Below are 16,017 nucleotides of genomic sequence, written 5' to 3'. Positions count from 1 at the left end.
GCACAGCCGGCAGAACCAAATGCCAAGCAGCGAGTCCAAAGTGACCGAACCCCCCCCCCCCCCCCCCCCCCAAAAAAAAACCCCAACATGGAACGATGTCAGCACAATAAATACTTAGAATAAGGTTAGTCGACACAGGCTGATGAGGAAAACAGAAAGAACACTGACGTCACTCCTCAGCGAGCGATGAAACGTTCTCACACCTTTGACTCAAACGGCTTCGCTATGAAGCTTTACAACGCGTTGACATCTACGGTCATGTACTGTAAAAAAACAGACGGCAAGAACAATTTCATATTTAGAAAAAAATGACTTTATTTTTTGCGATATAATGCCTATTTTCCCAAACCCGTCACTGTACGCTCGTGTATTAATATCTCTTAAAAACACAAGTTCACATTTTACACCAGTGTCACAGTTAGGTGCGTTAGCTGTGCTCCCTGAAGAAAGACCGACACGGAGGTCAAGTGTCGGTGTCTACTGCCAGCGCTCGGTACCGGGACGGAGGAAAAGCCTCCTCGTACGCTCACATTGAAAATCACAGCAGGAGACGACGTGGACGGCGTCCGCCGCTCGGAGTCTAGTCGAGCTCTCCGCAGTCGGCGATGGTGATCCTCTTGGAGGTTCGCCCGGATCGAGAACCGAAGGACTCCACCTTCTTGATCACGTCCAGTCCCTCCTTCACGCTGCCAAAGACGACGTGCTTGTCGTCCAGCCTAAAATGAAGACGGCGAGAGGTTTATCGTCACGGCTCCGGGACAACCCGCCACGCACCCTGCAGGGTCGGACCGCGAGGATTCTGCCGTTTTAGGTCGTCGTGTAAATCTTTTGTTACTGTTGTGTCAAAGCATTACAAGACTTCACAGCATTTTAACAATAACCGGACATTACTAAACACATATTACCAAAGTTTCCCAACTGGACGGAGTATAATGTACTATATATACATATATATATATATATATATATATATATATATATATATTGGAGCGAGGGGCCTCTGACACACTGGACTATGAACACAGTGGTGATGAATGATTGTTTGGATCCTGAGGAAGCAGAAACACAAGTAGAAGCTTTCTTTGTCCACGCTGTGCGAGACTCACATTCTGCTAAATGTTTAAAAGTTGGCAGCGTCCTGAACTGCACACTGCCAACCCAAGCACTCAGGATAAAGCTTGTTTATGTGGACGCTTTTACACTCGTAGTGTTCAGTTAAAACCCCCGAAAAATGGGAGATAAAAAGGAGAATAATGTCGATGCGTCAGTGGTTTTCTTCAGTTTTAGCTCACAGCGTCTTCACTGTTCACAGACGCATTTGTACGACTGCAGGCAGCATCGACCCCGTTAACGTTGTGTTTTGACGCCACGTACCATTCTGTTTTACTGGTGCAGATGAAGAACTGGGATCCGTTGGTGTTGGGTCCAGCGTTGGCCATAGACAAGATGCCTATAAATGCAGCAAATTAAAAAAAGGCATTACTACGCGATGAGCAAAACCGATTCTAAATGATGCACTGAATCAACATGTCGCACCGGGAAAAGAAGGTTCAGGGTCCTGGTACTGAGCATCACTATCTCACTGGGAAAATATATATATATATATATATATATATATATATATAAGCAGATCACTCAAAACACTATTTGTAGAACTCTGCCACCTGGTGGCGACAATGACGCAAGACCAACCGTGTGACAAGGAGTTTAATTACATTACATAATATTTTGAGACGCCCTCTTTGTAAAGGTGTAATAGGACACACACACACACACACACACACACACACACACACACACACACACACACACACACACACACACACACACACACACACACACACACACACACACACACACACACACACACACACACGGCTTTTATACTGGTCTCAACTTGTTAAATATTTAATCTGTTCCTGGTCTTCGTTTGATTTTGGCTCATTATAATAATATTGTATTAAATCAGTTTCCAATACTTTACAGTAGAAAAGACGTAAGACTGCAGTTTCTCCAGTGTTTTGCATTTGCATTGCATCTCACTGTGAAGTCAAATCTTATTACACTCCTAACGCTGCCCTGTCCCGTTTGTCGCATCAAAGGAAGTACTGAGTTTTGATTTTAGATGGCTGGAATACGGACCTGAAAACAGGAAGTTAATTCTACAAAAGAACGGGACGATTACCAGGTCCAGTGTGCTTCAGCTTGAAGTTCTCATCGGGAAACTTCCATCCATAGATGGACTTGCCTCCAGTTCCATTGTGGTTAGTGAAATCTCCACCCTGAAACAACAACAACAACAACAACAACAACAACAACAACAGATCTCGGTCACTGTAACAGCTGTGATGCTGGACAACAAAAAAGGAGACACAAAAAAAGGAGGAAGAAGCCTACCTGACACATGAACTGAGGGATCACCCTGTGGAACGTTGATCCCTTGTAACCGAAGCCGTGCTCCCCGGTGCACAACGCCCTGAAGTTCTCTGCAACAAAGACGATCCACAGGTCAGCGGTGTCCTCAAGTAAAACGCCGGAACATCAGGGGATTCATATTTCATATTTGAGTGTACTAACTAGTCATTTCCTGCAGTGCTTTTGTCTTTTTCTTTTGAGTGCTGGGTTTCTAAAGTCAAACATCTTGATTTGACCAGGATACCAAATTCAGAGTACCACATAAACCTTACTTAAGTAGAAGTTTGAATCAGCAAAAAATGTGTTTTAAGTATCAAAAAATGAAAGCACTCAATATGCAGTATTATCAGTACCATTATATATATATATATGATGCCATTGGATCAATATTCCTGGACTTTGGGAAGGTTGCACTGATCTGAACTCATTTTTTTGGCTACTTTATTCTACAGCAAAGCATCATCCTTTATAACATCGTTATGTGTTCTAAAGCTGTCAGGTCGTATTTGCCGCTCAGGTGCAGCCCGAGTATTTACCTGCGGTCTTTGGCACAACTTCAGCGTTGAGCTGCAAAACAGAAAAGGGCCTCAGGGTTAAATCTGTGAACAGTTTGTTCTCCGGGAAAACTTCAAGACTCACACTGTGGGTTGTTTAGCAGCGTGCTTGTTTTCTTATTAATAAGTGCAAGGCAACGCATTTAGATCGTGGTCTCACCTCAAAGGTTACCCTCCCGACAGGCTGGTTGTCTGCAGCAATGTCAAAGTACACCGTCGGGTTCTTGTTGGCGGCTGCAGGGCCGCTGCTGCACATGCGCGCGGCGGTGAACACCAGCGAACATAACTTTACCCTGTTTGATAAAATTAACATTTTTCCAAGGTAATGCGGTTTCCCTGGTTCGCTCGGGTCGTCAATGAGAAAGAGTCACGCTTACATACGGGGTAGAACGAGGGGGGCGGAAGCGTTTCTTCTTCTTCTTTTACGTTTTTTGGCGGATGGCATCCAGTGAAAGGTGCATTTCCGCCACCTACTGTATTGGAGTGTGGACCAGAGTATTTATCCCCTTACAAAAAAAACAAACAAAACAAACAAAACTTATAAAATAAAACAAACAAAAATAGAGTCCTATCATTTACTTAAATTATTTTACTCAATCCTGTTTCTTTCACGTATTGTAGTACATTTCCTGCCCCCAAGGTTAATGCGGAAGCGTTTCTTCCACCACCGGAAGTATATTTTCTCTTAGCAGCGCCGGTTTGAAATCTCGCGAGATCACGCGTGATCACGCGTCACCAGCAAGCAAACCCTTTTGGTTTGTAGAAATGCCAGCAAAACATATAAGTAGCACAAGACAAACAACATATATCTATATGAATGGATTGAATAACGTACAAAAGAGGTTCATGGAATAAAATCACACAACATATAATTTCATGAGTGCAAATGGAGCTTTTTGTTTCAAATTGCAGACTTTTATGGACTAAACTTCCTAACATATGTAGTGTAAAACTGGCTCTACCTCGAGCAGCTAAAACAGTAATAAATTATTATAATATATGTCATATAACTGCTCCAAGTCATTCCAATGAGTCAGTTTCCCTTATTATGGGATGTTAATGAATGTGGGCTCCTATTATTTCCACATAAGTACAAGCTGGCCTTAAGCTACATTAATTAAAATGTGATACCCATAATTTACACCTTCTGCTTGCATAAACAGCCCGTGGGAGTTAGGCAGGTGTAATAATACTAACAATAATAATAATTAAGACTATGATGCAAGTGCACAAAAGACAGGACCACAGTGACATACAGGTATCATCTGAATACATATTTATTAGATAAATATTAGGTTGTCACATCATCTAACTACATACAGTTCTGCAAGACTAAAAATCACAATTAGTTCCTTTTATTTTCTGACCAGTTTAGAATATGAAATGATTGTACATACAATGTACACAATAGAGACAATGGCCACATTGCATGAATCACCTTAGATTGTATGATTTTTTCCCAACTCCTCATGATATCAAAAAAAATTGTACAAACTATGGATTTGGTTACAATCTTCTGGACCCGTCCCTCCCACCGGCCTTCCTCCCATCCCGCCGAACAATTGTCTCTGTAACCTTTTTTTAGTTTAGCACCTCAAGAGTATGCAGGTGACAGACTAGAACACTCAGGCTAAATATTACATGTAAAAGAGAGCCGTCCCAGTTCCCCTAACGAAAGAGGTGAAAGTGTAGTACATAGGGAGAACAAAAAATGCTGAGAGATACCCACAGACACTAACTAACACGTTTCATTTTCCATATTCAGCCACTTCCAGTAGAGGGGTTGCAAGCTTTTTATTATTCTGAAGAAACAATGCACATTCCCAGGGAAAATGAATACATTTCTGTTCACATGTCTCTATATTCATTTACATATATACAGGCATCCTTGGGACGTTTGATCTAGCCTTGCCCTCAACATCCTTTCCAGGCCACAATGATGAACGTGCCCTTCCTCTCTGTATTTTTTTTATTTTTATTTTTTCCTTTTTTAAAAACAACTTTCCCCAGAGGAATGGCCCTATATTGTGATTGTGCCACTACATATTTGAGGTGCTGCCTTAACACCAAATTGGGTCACTTGAAAGTGAGAACGAAATGTGAAATGATGATTGACGTCGTTGGGAATCGATCGAAAGTTTCAATTCAGACAGAAAAATATGAAAATGTGGCAGTGTGTCGTTAAAAGAGGGATTTTTTTTTTTTGATTTGATGTCTCTTTGTGACATAAATATGAAACAACATGTCAAGTGTGCTGAACTGGAACAAATAATATTTCTTAAATGACGCTTAAAATAATGTTTACATAAAACCAGGGTGGTTAAATCAGCACAATGCTACAGTCGAAAGAAATTGGATTTCTAGCCTTACAGATTAATAAGAAAACCAGTACAAAATAATTTACCAAAAACAAAAAAAGGGGATAAAAATGTATATGGTCTCATGCTTTTAAAAAAAGCCACATTTTCTATAACAAAAATATAAACAATATCATGGATTTCTTTAAAATATGGTTGTGATACCACTGTGTATTGACAATTAGCAACAATTATGATATTCACATAGGTCACTAATTACACTGAAAGCCACATCTTTTTGTTTAAACCATTACTGTTCAGTATCACTGATAAAACCTTAACATAAATTGATGAATAGACATTTTTAAATAAAATGCAATCGGAGCGTTACAATAAAATATTGCGTCAAATCGCGCTTGGCATCGGGGAAAAAAAAACAAAAAACGAGGCTACACAATCACTGTGAGCTGGTGTAGGGAGGTGGGGGGGGGGGAGGGGGGGGGGGGGGGGGGGGGGCACATAAAAATGTGACACCTGTCTATAAATGACAGGTGTGAGACAGAGTGCACTGGGAGGAAAAGTGACTAGAAAGCACGGCGACCAGCAGGAAATAGCTTATGAGACATTTGGACTGCACCTCCCCACAACAAGGAGGCGAGACGGCTGTCGTATGCTGGTTACAAACAAAGTCAGTGGTTAGATGGGAGTCTGGGAGCGTACGCTGTTAGGTCGGACGACTAATGATCAAAAGGACAAACATTATCAAGATGATACAAAAATATTCACAATGATATTTACAGTACAATAGCATTTTTTTTTCTTTTTTAAAAATAATACATTTGCATACTGAACAGCACTCTTCTCAAAAAGTGGAAATTGAAAACAAACGCGGCAAAAGGTCTGCACCAATACTGCTTTAAAAGCCACTTCTTGAACAGCAGTGATGGATAAACTGTATTTGTCCTCCCCTATATCTCTTTGAAATCAATATTTCGTCCCGTCACTCTAATAGAAACACACGCACACAATCTCACAGTCGCTCGCGCACACGCACACACACACACACACACACACACACACACACACACACACACACACACACACACACACTCGCAGTCGTACACACAGGACCAAGCAAAACACAAAACCCTCTCCATTCTCGTCCCTCTAACTTTGGTGATGTTGAGCAGTTCCCCAAAAGATTTATGGATAGTTAAATTATGCAGCGACAAAAAACAACAACAAACAAACAAGAAAACAAACAAAACATAACACGGTATATCCAGCAAATACACGATAACTGTATTGCCGATATCAGCATTATCCCTTCAATGTTAGTGTTAAATAAATCATACTAAATCTGACAGAAATCAAAAAACAAAACGTACAAACAAAGAAAAGAGCCGTGGAGAAAAACAAAGTAACTGATAAAAACCACACTATCTTTTTTTTTTTTTTTGTGTTTGTTACCACTTGGAACAGCACTAGACAAGGGCTTGGCACACATGCACTTTGTAGACTACTTTTAACAGCACATCGTTTTAACAGGAGAGAGAGAGAGAGAGAGAGAGAGAGAGAGAGAGAGAGAGAGAGAGAGAGAGTGAGAGAGAGAGATGCATCGTTGCAAAATTGCTGACACGAGCGACGCCGGCATGGAAGGAGTCGTAGCAGGAAGCGGTAAACGCAGCGGGATCGATGCAGGAACCCAGATCTCTCATACTGTACCGTTCCTCTAAAGTCACGATAGCTATACAATGTGTAGAAGTACAGGTACGCTATATTCTTGGTGTGCAATATAAACTTTTGTTTTTGTTTTGTTTTAGCGGGGCCAAAATCGTCTCTTTTTTTCACCACTGAAAAACAGGTAAACCTCTTTTTGACAAAAATATGTATGTATCACAATTGTAGACAAAGTGGAAGCCGATCATTTCCCCCCAAAAAAATCTTTTTTAAAATGTTGAGCAAAAAATTGATTTAAAAACATTTTTTTTTTTTGGTCAACTACAGACTGACCTAACGGATCATTTTGCATTGCCAGAACCTCTTGTGCTTTTTGTTAAACGATGTGTGGTGGACAACAACACAGTGCGGCTAACCAGACCGGTCAGGGAATGGAGCTGTGACACTGGGAAGCTGTGGCCTCTCAGGTTGGAATAACAAAGGTGGACGTAGCGCACACTGGCCAGATAGCGCGGGTTTTTAACAGCTATTTTTTTTTTCTGTTTTATACATTGAACTCCTTTTTTTTTTTCTTCTCGAAAAGGAAACAAAAACATGAATTAAAAAAAAAAAAAAAAAAATGCTACAACACGTTCCTAATGTGCACACATACACGCCTGTGTGTGGCGTTAAAAAAAATAACCGAGTATAGCTGCACAGTTCAAAAGTATCGCCGGGGGGGGGGGGGAGCGGGGGGGCGCATCCCGCCTCGTCTTGGGAGTTTTTACCTCTTTCAGTCAATCTGTGCTGGCCAATGAAAACTGTACAAGAGGAAGAAGAGAAAGGGAGTGCATCTTTGTGTTTATCAAGTACTGAGGGACCGCCCTGGGTTCTCGGGAGGTGGGGGGGGGGACTGCAGGCAGTCAGAAAAGTTTATGTGTGTCTGAATTTGCCTCAGTTGTTTTCGAAGAGCGATAGAAGGTCGTCGTTGCTATTGCTGGGGAGGTCTGGCGGGTCCAGGTACGACAACAGCTCGTCTGGGTTCGCGAGCTCTGGAAGAAGCTGTGAGGAAGGGAAGGAGGGGCGGTTTGGTTAGCCGTTTACGTTGAACACAAGATTACTGGAGAGCGAAACGCGTCTGCTGAAATGTTGGGACTCACGTCTAAAGACGGCTCAGGCATGTCCGACCCCGCTTGGCTGTCCAAACTGCTGGAGGGGTTGAAGGCCAGGTCGCCGTGGGGATGGCTGTTGGGGCCGGGCGGCTGTTGCTGCTGCTGCTGTTGCTGCTGCTGCTGCTGCTGCTGAGGAGGCGGAGCTTGTCGCGACGGCTGAGGAGGCCCGCTGTGGTGTAGCTGCTGTCCCGATTGGCTCCCAGGGTGTGGAGATGCATGTAAGCTCTGCAGAGGACCATGCGACTGGTCATTGCCTGCAGAGTGAGGTATCTGCAGGGAGACGGGGGGGGGGGGGGGGGGATATAAATGCTCACACCTGATTCATACAGAAATAGTTTTAACAGATCAACGTTGAAAGCAAAACACAGCAATGTGAGGAAAATGACAAAGAGAAGCTGAAATGCAGAGTCGATGGACTGAACTCACTGAGTCAGGCATGTTGTGTGAGAGTGGCTTGTCTTGGGTCATCAGGCTGTTGGGCATGTCGGGTGGGTGAGACAGCTGGGGGCCGTGCATGAAATCGTTCATCGACGTACCACCAGGCGTGCCGTGAGGGAAGTCAAAGTTCCCGTGCCCCTGGTAACTGTTGCCTAGCACACAAAGTAAAAAAAAAAAACAGTAAATTATTATTGTTTGTGCATCTACCCAACATTCAGACGATGTTTACTGAGGCCCCCCCGTGAGGTGCAATGACTGTGTGTCTTGCCTTGGCTGCTGTATTCGCTGTTGTTGCCCCCTTGCTGAGAAGATAACAACGGGTACGGTGACGGTCCGGGGCCGAGCTGAGCTATCATCTCCATCACATTGGGCATGATCATCTGGCTGGGGCTCATAGTCTTAAACCTCTTGGCCAGCGGTCCATCCGGATCCTCCTTGATGTGGATATCAGATTTAATAGCAACCGGCCGCCAACTACATGTCGGGTCAATGGTCACCTCCTCAAACTCCGAGCTGGTGAAACACGGAAGAAAGGTTAAGATACAAGAAAACGAAGAGGGGGGAAAAAAAAAACTATACGCAGTACAAATTTGCTTTGAAGTTACTTTTGAATGGCGTTCAAGATTCCCCACATGTACTGGTCCACTTCGAGTCCCTCTAGCAATGCTGTTTTACTGAGGAGAGAAAAGAGACGGGGCTTAAAATGCTGGGAGAGACAATTACGTGGATCAGGGCAAATACTGCATACTTACTTGCATACAGGACATCGCCATGTCCCCCGCTCACAGTTGAGTTGTAAATACGATTCCAAATCAAAACACTGGAAGAGCGAGAAAAAAAAGTCAGCCAGTAAAATGATTTCCAAATCCTTCTTTTCGCGCGCTGCTTGACTCTCGGTGTGCTTACCTGAACGTGTTTGCAGTCATGGCCTCTCGCTGGAAGTTGTATTCGCCGGAAGGTGATTGGACATTTGAGGGAAACCTTAATGGCCGTCTGCTCCACGCCATCCTCGCCGTTGAGCGTCGCGTTCCCCGACGACGCTGCGACGCTGCTGAAGTTCCTCTTAACTTGGAGACAGGGAGGGGAGAAATGTAGTGAGCAGGGGACTCTGAGAACGATCGGGACGTTCGGCGACCGTGTTCGTTGTTCATATACCTTTGGTGATGCAGTGCTCTGCAGGCAGAAGCCTCTTCTTCAGTAAGCCCTGGAGGACGGAGCGAACCGAGGGCCTGTGGACAAGCTGCAGCACAAACAAGTGCGACTGCGAGAGGAAACATCAGTGTCACTATCGCACACTCTTCTGAATTGCTTTTACATTTTGTATAAACCTTCTTTTTTTATTGGTTCTGCGGATTTGTGTACTCACGCAGCAGCAGGCGGTGACTGTGATCTGGATCGTGTTCCTTCCCGGCTGGCATACTTGTTTCAAGTGCAGGGGTTTGTGGGAGGTCTTGTTGTCGCCCCGCTCGATGGTGAGCGGCGTGGCGTTCACGCTGACTTGGACAGATGCCGGCCAGTTGGTGTTCATCTGACGGTCTTCGTGGTGGTAGCACTTAAACTGCAGCTCCAGGTCCGATCTGCACAGACAAGCAAAGTAAAGATATTCATTCGTGAGTGTTGTCCTGTGGGACATAAAAGACAACCGCAGTCTGATGTTTGTATCCTTTCCAACCTCCAAATCAATCCTAAAGCAAACAGACCACCAGGAGGGTGGGAGGCTCCAGAAATAATTCTCATCGCAAGACTCTTAATAAGCTCCAGATGGGAGATGGTGTGAGAGGGGAGTAATGGGAATTATAATAATCTAAATCAGAGAAAATGAATGCATGAATGACCTTCTCCAAGTTCGCTGGGAATAGTGGGGGTTTGAATTTTTTTTTTTAAACAATTCTCAGCGGCAGACGGTAAGACCGCACATCCTTTTCAATCAGATTGCCAAAGGTTAAGATGATTTGAAGAATACCCATCGGTTCTTTACTTCACGTCTCTTATGTGCGACGTAATTTCCCTGTTGACCGAGAATCAAATGATCGGGTGAAGCCAGAAAGAATAATAGAAGAAATGGAGATTCTTGAAAAGCGGGTCTTCGTTTCATGCGGACCGTTAAAGGAGTACAGTGAAACTGGGTATAAGTTGGGAGTCATCCAAATAGCCATGAATGGACACATAATGTGTTTTTCAGTTATTTTGAATGTCCTTGTTATGGCTAACCCCCAAATTGTTTGTGCACCAACAAGGCTGGTCATGTCAAAGGAAAATAGTAGTGACCCTAGAGTCGCGCCCTGTGGGATCCCATTGGGACGTTTAAGCTTTTTTTTGTCACCAAATAGACCCAAAACATACACCGTGAGCCCCAAGGACCTAAACCGAATCTCAAGAACCGCAACTTCAACCACAGTTCCAGTTCTCTTGCTTCCTCTCTCTCTCTCTCCCATAAAGCCCTTGTTCTCTCTTAATCTTTTGAAAAGCCCGGTTACCGAGCCAGAGAAGGTTTATTTTGAGAGGTCGGAGCCAGACCGGTTCTTTACTACATGAAATACCAACTGTTACAACTATTGTACCATGAAGCTCTTACAGGAGATACCATAGCTGGGAAGAACATTTATAAAGATACTGTGTGTTGACTCATTGCATGACGTCTTACCTCCACATGAGCGTCTGGTGTACGGAGGGCCGTAAGTGGAAGACGTGGTTGCTGACAGCCAGGTTGTGCTCTAGTCTGAAGGGCTCTAGGACCACCCCGTCTCGCACCGGGAACGTTAGGCGCAGCTCCTCGTTGTGGTTGGCTACATTGGTCGAAGAAGAACCACGGTCAGACAAATCATTAACTATTAAAGGAATGATCCACTATTAAGAGTTCTTCATTGGGACTTTTTTATTAGTTATTGACCTGGAGGGGGAGGGACAGTGGTGATATTTGGTTTGATGTCAGGAGGGAAGGGTGGCTTCACGTCCTGGTTTGGCGATAGGTATGGAGGGATGTTGCTTCCTGGGGTCATTGGAGGTGTGGGGTTGCCTGGCACTGGGGAGTGAGGGTAGTTACCCACCGGTCTGGGCGGCTATATAGAAGACAATCGATTAGTTCATGAAATGTTCATAGGACTGTAAACAGCACAACCAAGAGAACGATAACGTGAGGAAACACAACTGGACTTACCCCATTCATATTACCCTGGCCGTACTGATATCCACTCCCAGGGAAGTTATTCGTTTGGCCATTAAAAGGTGGCTCTTGCTGTAATTTGATGAAACAGATAAAACATTATTATTTTCTCAAAAAAGCTGCTGACACCTTGCTCAAAGTTTTTGGGGATTTTTTTTGTGTGAATAGCATTATTACTGCACCTTATAGTACTGGCCCATGGCGCCGCTGGGTGGCGGGTATTGGCCCGGCAGCTGCTGCCCTGGCATCCTCTGGCCGGGGTAGTTCGGAGACGGCAACGGCCTAGAGGGGTTGGGTGTGGGGTACGGCCCCTGCTGGTTCGGGAACTGGCTGTTTGGTCCATACTGCTGCCCACCATAGTTTGGCTGTGGATGAAGGGAGGACGGACACACACACACACACACACACACACACATTCAGCAAACAATCTAGACCTTGAAGGTTGAACGTGTTGAATTCACATCCACTCACCTCCCCTGGGTACGGCCTTTTCATGCCCTGCATACCCATGCCCTGAGGCCGGGGTCCCGCATAGCCTTGCTGGGGCATCCTTTGTCCGTGGGCCCCAAAAGGCCCCATGCCTTGGCCCCTGGGCTGGTTCATTCCCATGGGGGGTCCGCTCATGTTGGACGCATTCATGCCACTGCCCATGTTCCCGGGGATGGACGGAGGGCCGCGGGGTCCTGGCTGGTTCATGAACTGACTGTTGTACGCCTGGTTTGGTCCCATCTGGAAAGAGGAACTCATCTGGAAGACAAAATATGTTCAATCAGCCGTCTGAGAGCTTTTCTCTCAATGTGGCACATTTTGCAAGAGAAAGGAGTCTATTAAAAGTCCAAAAAGACGAAAAATGTGTCCCGGTTAGCTTTCGTCTTAGCTAAATGTGCTATTTGGCTCCATTACAACTTCAGTGAATTATTCACACTTAACATTGATTTAGCCTTGTTAACCAATAACCCTAAATAAACTTCTCTCAGCTTCCTTTGCTTGTACTACTACTGCCTGTATTGAAAAGCACAGCGAGAGAGGTGTTATCAACTGTTTGCCCGAGTCCATACCGGTCCATATTGGTTCATGTCTTTGTTCTGGGTTTCCTGCATGGCAGCTACAGTCGCCGTGGCAGTGGCGGTTGCTGTGGCGGCGGCTGCGGCAACCGCGGCGGCAGCGGCGGCGGCGGCCGGCTGGGTGAAGTCCGACGGAGGACGGGAGTGCGGAGGGATTCCCATTCCTCCGGGTCCAGCGTTAGGCCCTCCAGGGTAACTATGACAAAGAGCAACACAACGTGGGAAGTTACCTCTTTACCTGACAGAACAAATTCTTTGTGAGCATTTTGAATCATTGCAGCGACAGTCACGAATCAACCGTCCACTCACTTGCCACCGAAGCCTCCTCCTCCGGGGTAGTTGGGTCGTCCGTACATGCCCTGCTGCATGTAGCCCTGGTTGGAGTTGCCCTTGCTGGGGAACTGCTGCTGCGAACCAGGGAACTGAGGAGAGTTCATCCCCGGATTGTTACCGGACATCCCCGAGCCCATAGGGTTGCCCCCAGGGTTCATGGGATTGTTGTTGTTCACCATGGAATTCCCCAACACCTGTTGGACACAGACGTACAGAGAGACACACGGGTGTCAATGTCGGATGCTTTAACATTAAGTTAAGTCAAAAATCAGAATATACTTGTAGTGTCTGTGTGACTGCTGAGAAACAGAAAGGTGTTCCTATCAGATGCGGTCCACCCAGACACACTTCTACTCCCTCGCTCAGGTTACGGGGATCTCACCTGGCTCTGCGACGTGTTGGTCACGCCCCAGACGGTGGTAACCACCGACAACGAACCTGGAGGCTGATTGGTGTTCTGTTGCCAGGGGACCGAGTCGTAGGGAAAAGACCCATCTCTGCTGAGGACGGATGAAAACACACCGTGTAAGCAAAATCAGACGTGTCCTGCGTCACTGCACACATATTTGCCGTAGTACAGTCACAGTAAGTATATTTGCGCTTGCTGAACGATAGGAAGAGACAAAGGTTTTATCGTTAGGATTGTAAAATAAAAACACGCACTTCCTCTTGAGATGCACAAACACCGCGTTGTAATTATTAACTGCATGTTCTCGGGGGTAGCGAGGTGCAGTTTGCATCGTATCGACTGCGCTACAAGCGGTTAGTCTGGCAGTTTGTCCGCCCACCGATCCATAAGGAACACCGGGCTTCATGTGGAGAGGAGAGGGCTTTCCCCAAGGGCCCGGGTCTGGTCTTGTTCACACACTTCAACACGCACACAAAACACACCTCACACACAAGCCAAAAAGCGCAGCAGTGTGTGAAGACTGGACTGACCCGTGCGAGAGGCCGGGCTTCATGGCGCTCATGGGGGGTTGCATGGGCACTTTTCCCGGAGGCTCGTTCTGCCTGTTCTTCTGGTGACGGAGGAGGAGGAGGCGTCCCAGCTCCTCACACCACGAGGACAGGAGAGCTGGAGAGAGACAGAGAGAGAGAGAGAGAGAGAGAGAGAGCGAGAGCGAGAGAGCAGAGGAATGGAGTGTTATCAGCGGACTCCTGTGAGAAATAACTACTGCAAGCGCTTTCAAAACAAAACAAAAAAACCTGCACAATCTGATTATGTGAGAAGAGGAGACGAAAACAACAACTTAGGCACAGAAGCTTCTGGGGGAAAAAAGCAAATGGCCTGACTGACAAAATGATGCGTCCTGTCTGTGCGAGGTACAAAACAAAACAGGTGTACAGTCTCACTATGCAACAACATTGAACATGTAAGCATCGTAGAAGATGAAAAATCATAAGAAATATGTTAATAAAATCATTTTAAACAAATTGAAAAAGCCTTTTCTCAAATGATCTGCTGCGTAACGGTAAAGGTTCAGTATTATCTTTTAGTAACTGTGTTTGTATTAATGAATAAATTTCCTTTGGACAAATAGAACTTTTGCTCTGCTTATGGACTCTTTTTATGTTTATTCTACTTAGGAATGAAAGGTTAAATGTATTATTTATATCCATGCGAGCAGCAAGATACACATTAGTGAGACATTTACATTTGCTTGCACACTTCTGTGCCGCTTTTACAGTTTGAGTGCCCTTTCTTTTAATCGTTATTTGCTCTGTAAATAACTTTTATTCTATTAGTCTTCATTGTATGAATGTATGTTGGTCCTGTGAGGGTCAGGACTCTCTCAGTCCATTTTAAAACCATGGCTTAGTCCTGAAAAGCACATTTTCCTACTAATAACCATCAAAATGCGTCGCATTATTAGACATTTTGCCAGGTGAGAAGAAGAAACGTTTTCAACATGCAAATAAGCTTTACAGCGCAGATAATTAGAAGATAGATTGCTTAATTATTGAGACCAGGGGTTCCTAGACACCTCCTCTTACAGTAAGACACAGAAGGAGGCACCTTTGTGAAGCTTCATATCCAGCATGTCACCGCAGCTCTTGGCCACTAGGGTTCACTCTGGGCCTGCAGATGGTCTCCAGCCCTTCCCTCCTCGCTACCTTCCTACCTACTGCTCGGTTAGGTAGCCGCCACGGAGCGCGTTTGATCAAATCATATGCTTTTCATCTGCAGTGCATGTTTTTTGTACTGTGCCAACTACAAAAGACTCACTTTTTTTTTTTTTTACCCTCCCTCTTCGCTTCCCCCTGCCTCCGTCTAGCCTCTATCTGCGGCGTCAAAGAGGAGAAAGGGAATGTGGATTCAATCAAAAGAGCAGGCCAGCCATCTCCTCTTATGATTCACAGCACTTCCAGGCTGACTAAGGAGCGAGGAGAGAGGGAGGAAGAGGAGGATGAGGAGGAGGAGGGGGATGAAACAGAGCGCTTGGTGATTTCAGCTGCGGTTCGCGCAAAAAGCCACGTCAATGTGACAGCAGACAGTGCAGGCAGATCCACCCGGCTGCTACACGCAAAGGACGGGCCACCACAGCACATATTACACAGGGAGGGGGGGGGGAGAGAGAGAGAGAGAGAGAGAGAGAGAAAAAAGGTTGAGTGAGTCAGTGAGAGAGGAGGCATCAGGCTAATGGGGCTGATGGGAGGGAGGAACAAACAAAAGCTTCTGACTCCCATCACAAACATGGCAACCCGGAGATTTGCCCTCACATGAGTGCTTGCAAACAGAGCACAAGCCTGCTGACGCGCACACACGCGCACACACGCGCACACACACACACACACACACACACACACACACACACACACACACACACACACACACACACCGTAGGGAAAGACACCCCACTGGCTCGTTTTTATAGAGGTAAAATAAATAGGACACGAGATGTCCTCCGAGCGCGCCGACTT

General features: G+C 45.4%; 2 protein-coding genes across 3 annotated transcripts; both read right to left on the bottom strand.

Moving 5' to 3' along the window:
• Positions 1-290: 290 nt before the first annotated feature.
• ppifb (peptidylprolyl isomerase Fb) lies at positions 291-3,370 on the bottom strand. The gene is made up of 6 exons (XM_068724746.1): positions 3,130-3,370; positions 2,952-2,982; positions 2,398-2,486; positions 2,186-2,282; positions 1,375-1,450; positions 291-716 (listed from the first exon to the last, which is right to left on the bottom strand). Exons 1-6 carry the CDS (start codon positions 3,280-3,282, stop codon positions 581-583), a joined length of 582 nt encoding a protein of 193 aa, XP_068580847.1. The 5' UTR covers positions 3,283-3,370; the 3' UTR covers positions 291-580.
• An 852-nt stretch (positions 3,371-4,222) lies between these two features.
• On the bottom strand, positions 4,223-14,160 carry LOC137882439 (zinc finger MIZ domain-containing protein 1-like). 2 transcript variants are annotated; one of them, XM_068724743.1, is made up of 18 exons: positions 14,035-14,160; positions 13,478-13,595; positions 13,072-13,289; positions 12,757-12,958; positions 12,170-12,445; positions 11,881-12,063; positions 11,693-11,770; positions 11,426-11,594; positions 11,180-11,321; positions 9,902-10,112; positions 9,691-9,796; positions 9,442-9,602; positions 9,288-9,355; positions 9,141-9,209; positions 8,804-9,048; positions 8,524-8,687; positions 8,086-8,367; positions 4,223-7,987 (listed from the first exon to the last, which is right to left on the bottom strand). In XM_068724743.1, the coding sequence occupies exons 1-18, from the start codon at positions 14,076-14,078 to the stop codon at positions 7,880-7,882; spliced, it is 2,844 nt and encodes a 947-aa protein (XP_068580844.1). In that variant the 5' UTR covers positions 14,079-14,160; the 3' UTR covers positions 4,223-7,879. The 2 variants fall into 2 exon arrangements, with proteins under 2 accessions (XP_068580844.1, XP_068580845.1); XM_068724744.1 differs by having other exon boundaries at positions 13,478-13,592.
• Between the last annotated feature and the right edge of the window lie 1,857 nt (positions 14,161-16,017).

Source organism: Cebidichthys violaceus, unplaced genomic scaffold (assembly GCF_023349555.1).
Source record: "Cebidichthys violaceus isolate CVI_PGR_0920_01 unplaced genomic scaffold, fCebVio1.0.p SCAF_318, whole genome shotgun sequence".
Lineage (NCBI taxonomy): Eukaryota > Metazoa > Chordata > Actinopteri > Perciformes > Stichaeidae > Cebidichthys > Cebidichthys violaceus.
This window is presented reverse-complemented; position numbering and strand designations above follow the sequence as displayed.

Bases quoted from the DNA above. Each gene is read 5' to 3' on its own strand.
- LOC137882439 (XM_068724743.1), bottom strand. From the start codon at position 14,078: ATGCAACCCCCCATGAGCGCCATGAAGCCCGGCCTCTCGCACGG. The intron at 11,771-11,880 runs GTGCAGTAATAA...ATCAAATTACAG, and splicing joins CCATGGGCCAGTACTATAAG to CAAGAGCCACCTTTTAATGG. The intron at 11,322-11,425 runs GTCAATAACTAA...CGACCAATGTAG, and splicing joins CACTGTCCCTCCCCCTCCAG to CCAACCACAACGAGGAGCTG.
- ppifb (XM_068724746.1), bottom strand. From the start codon at position 3,282: ATGTTAATTTTATCAAACAGGGTAAAGTTATGTTCGCTGGTGTTCACC. The intron at 2,487-2,951 runs GTAAATACTCGG...TCTTTGTTGCAG, and splicing joins AGTTGTGCCAAAGACCGCAG to AGAACTTCAGGGCGTTGTGC. The intron at 2,283-2,397 runs GTAGGCTTCTTC...TTGTTGTTTCAG, and splicing joins TCCCTCAGTTCATGTGTCAG to GGTGGAGATTTCACTAACCA.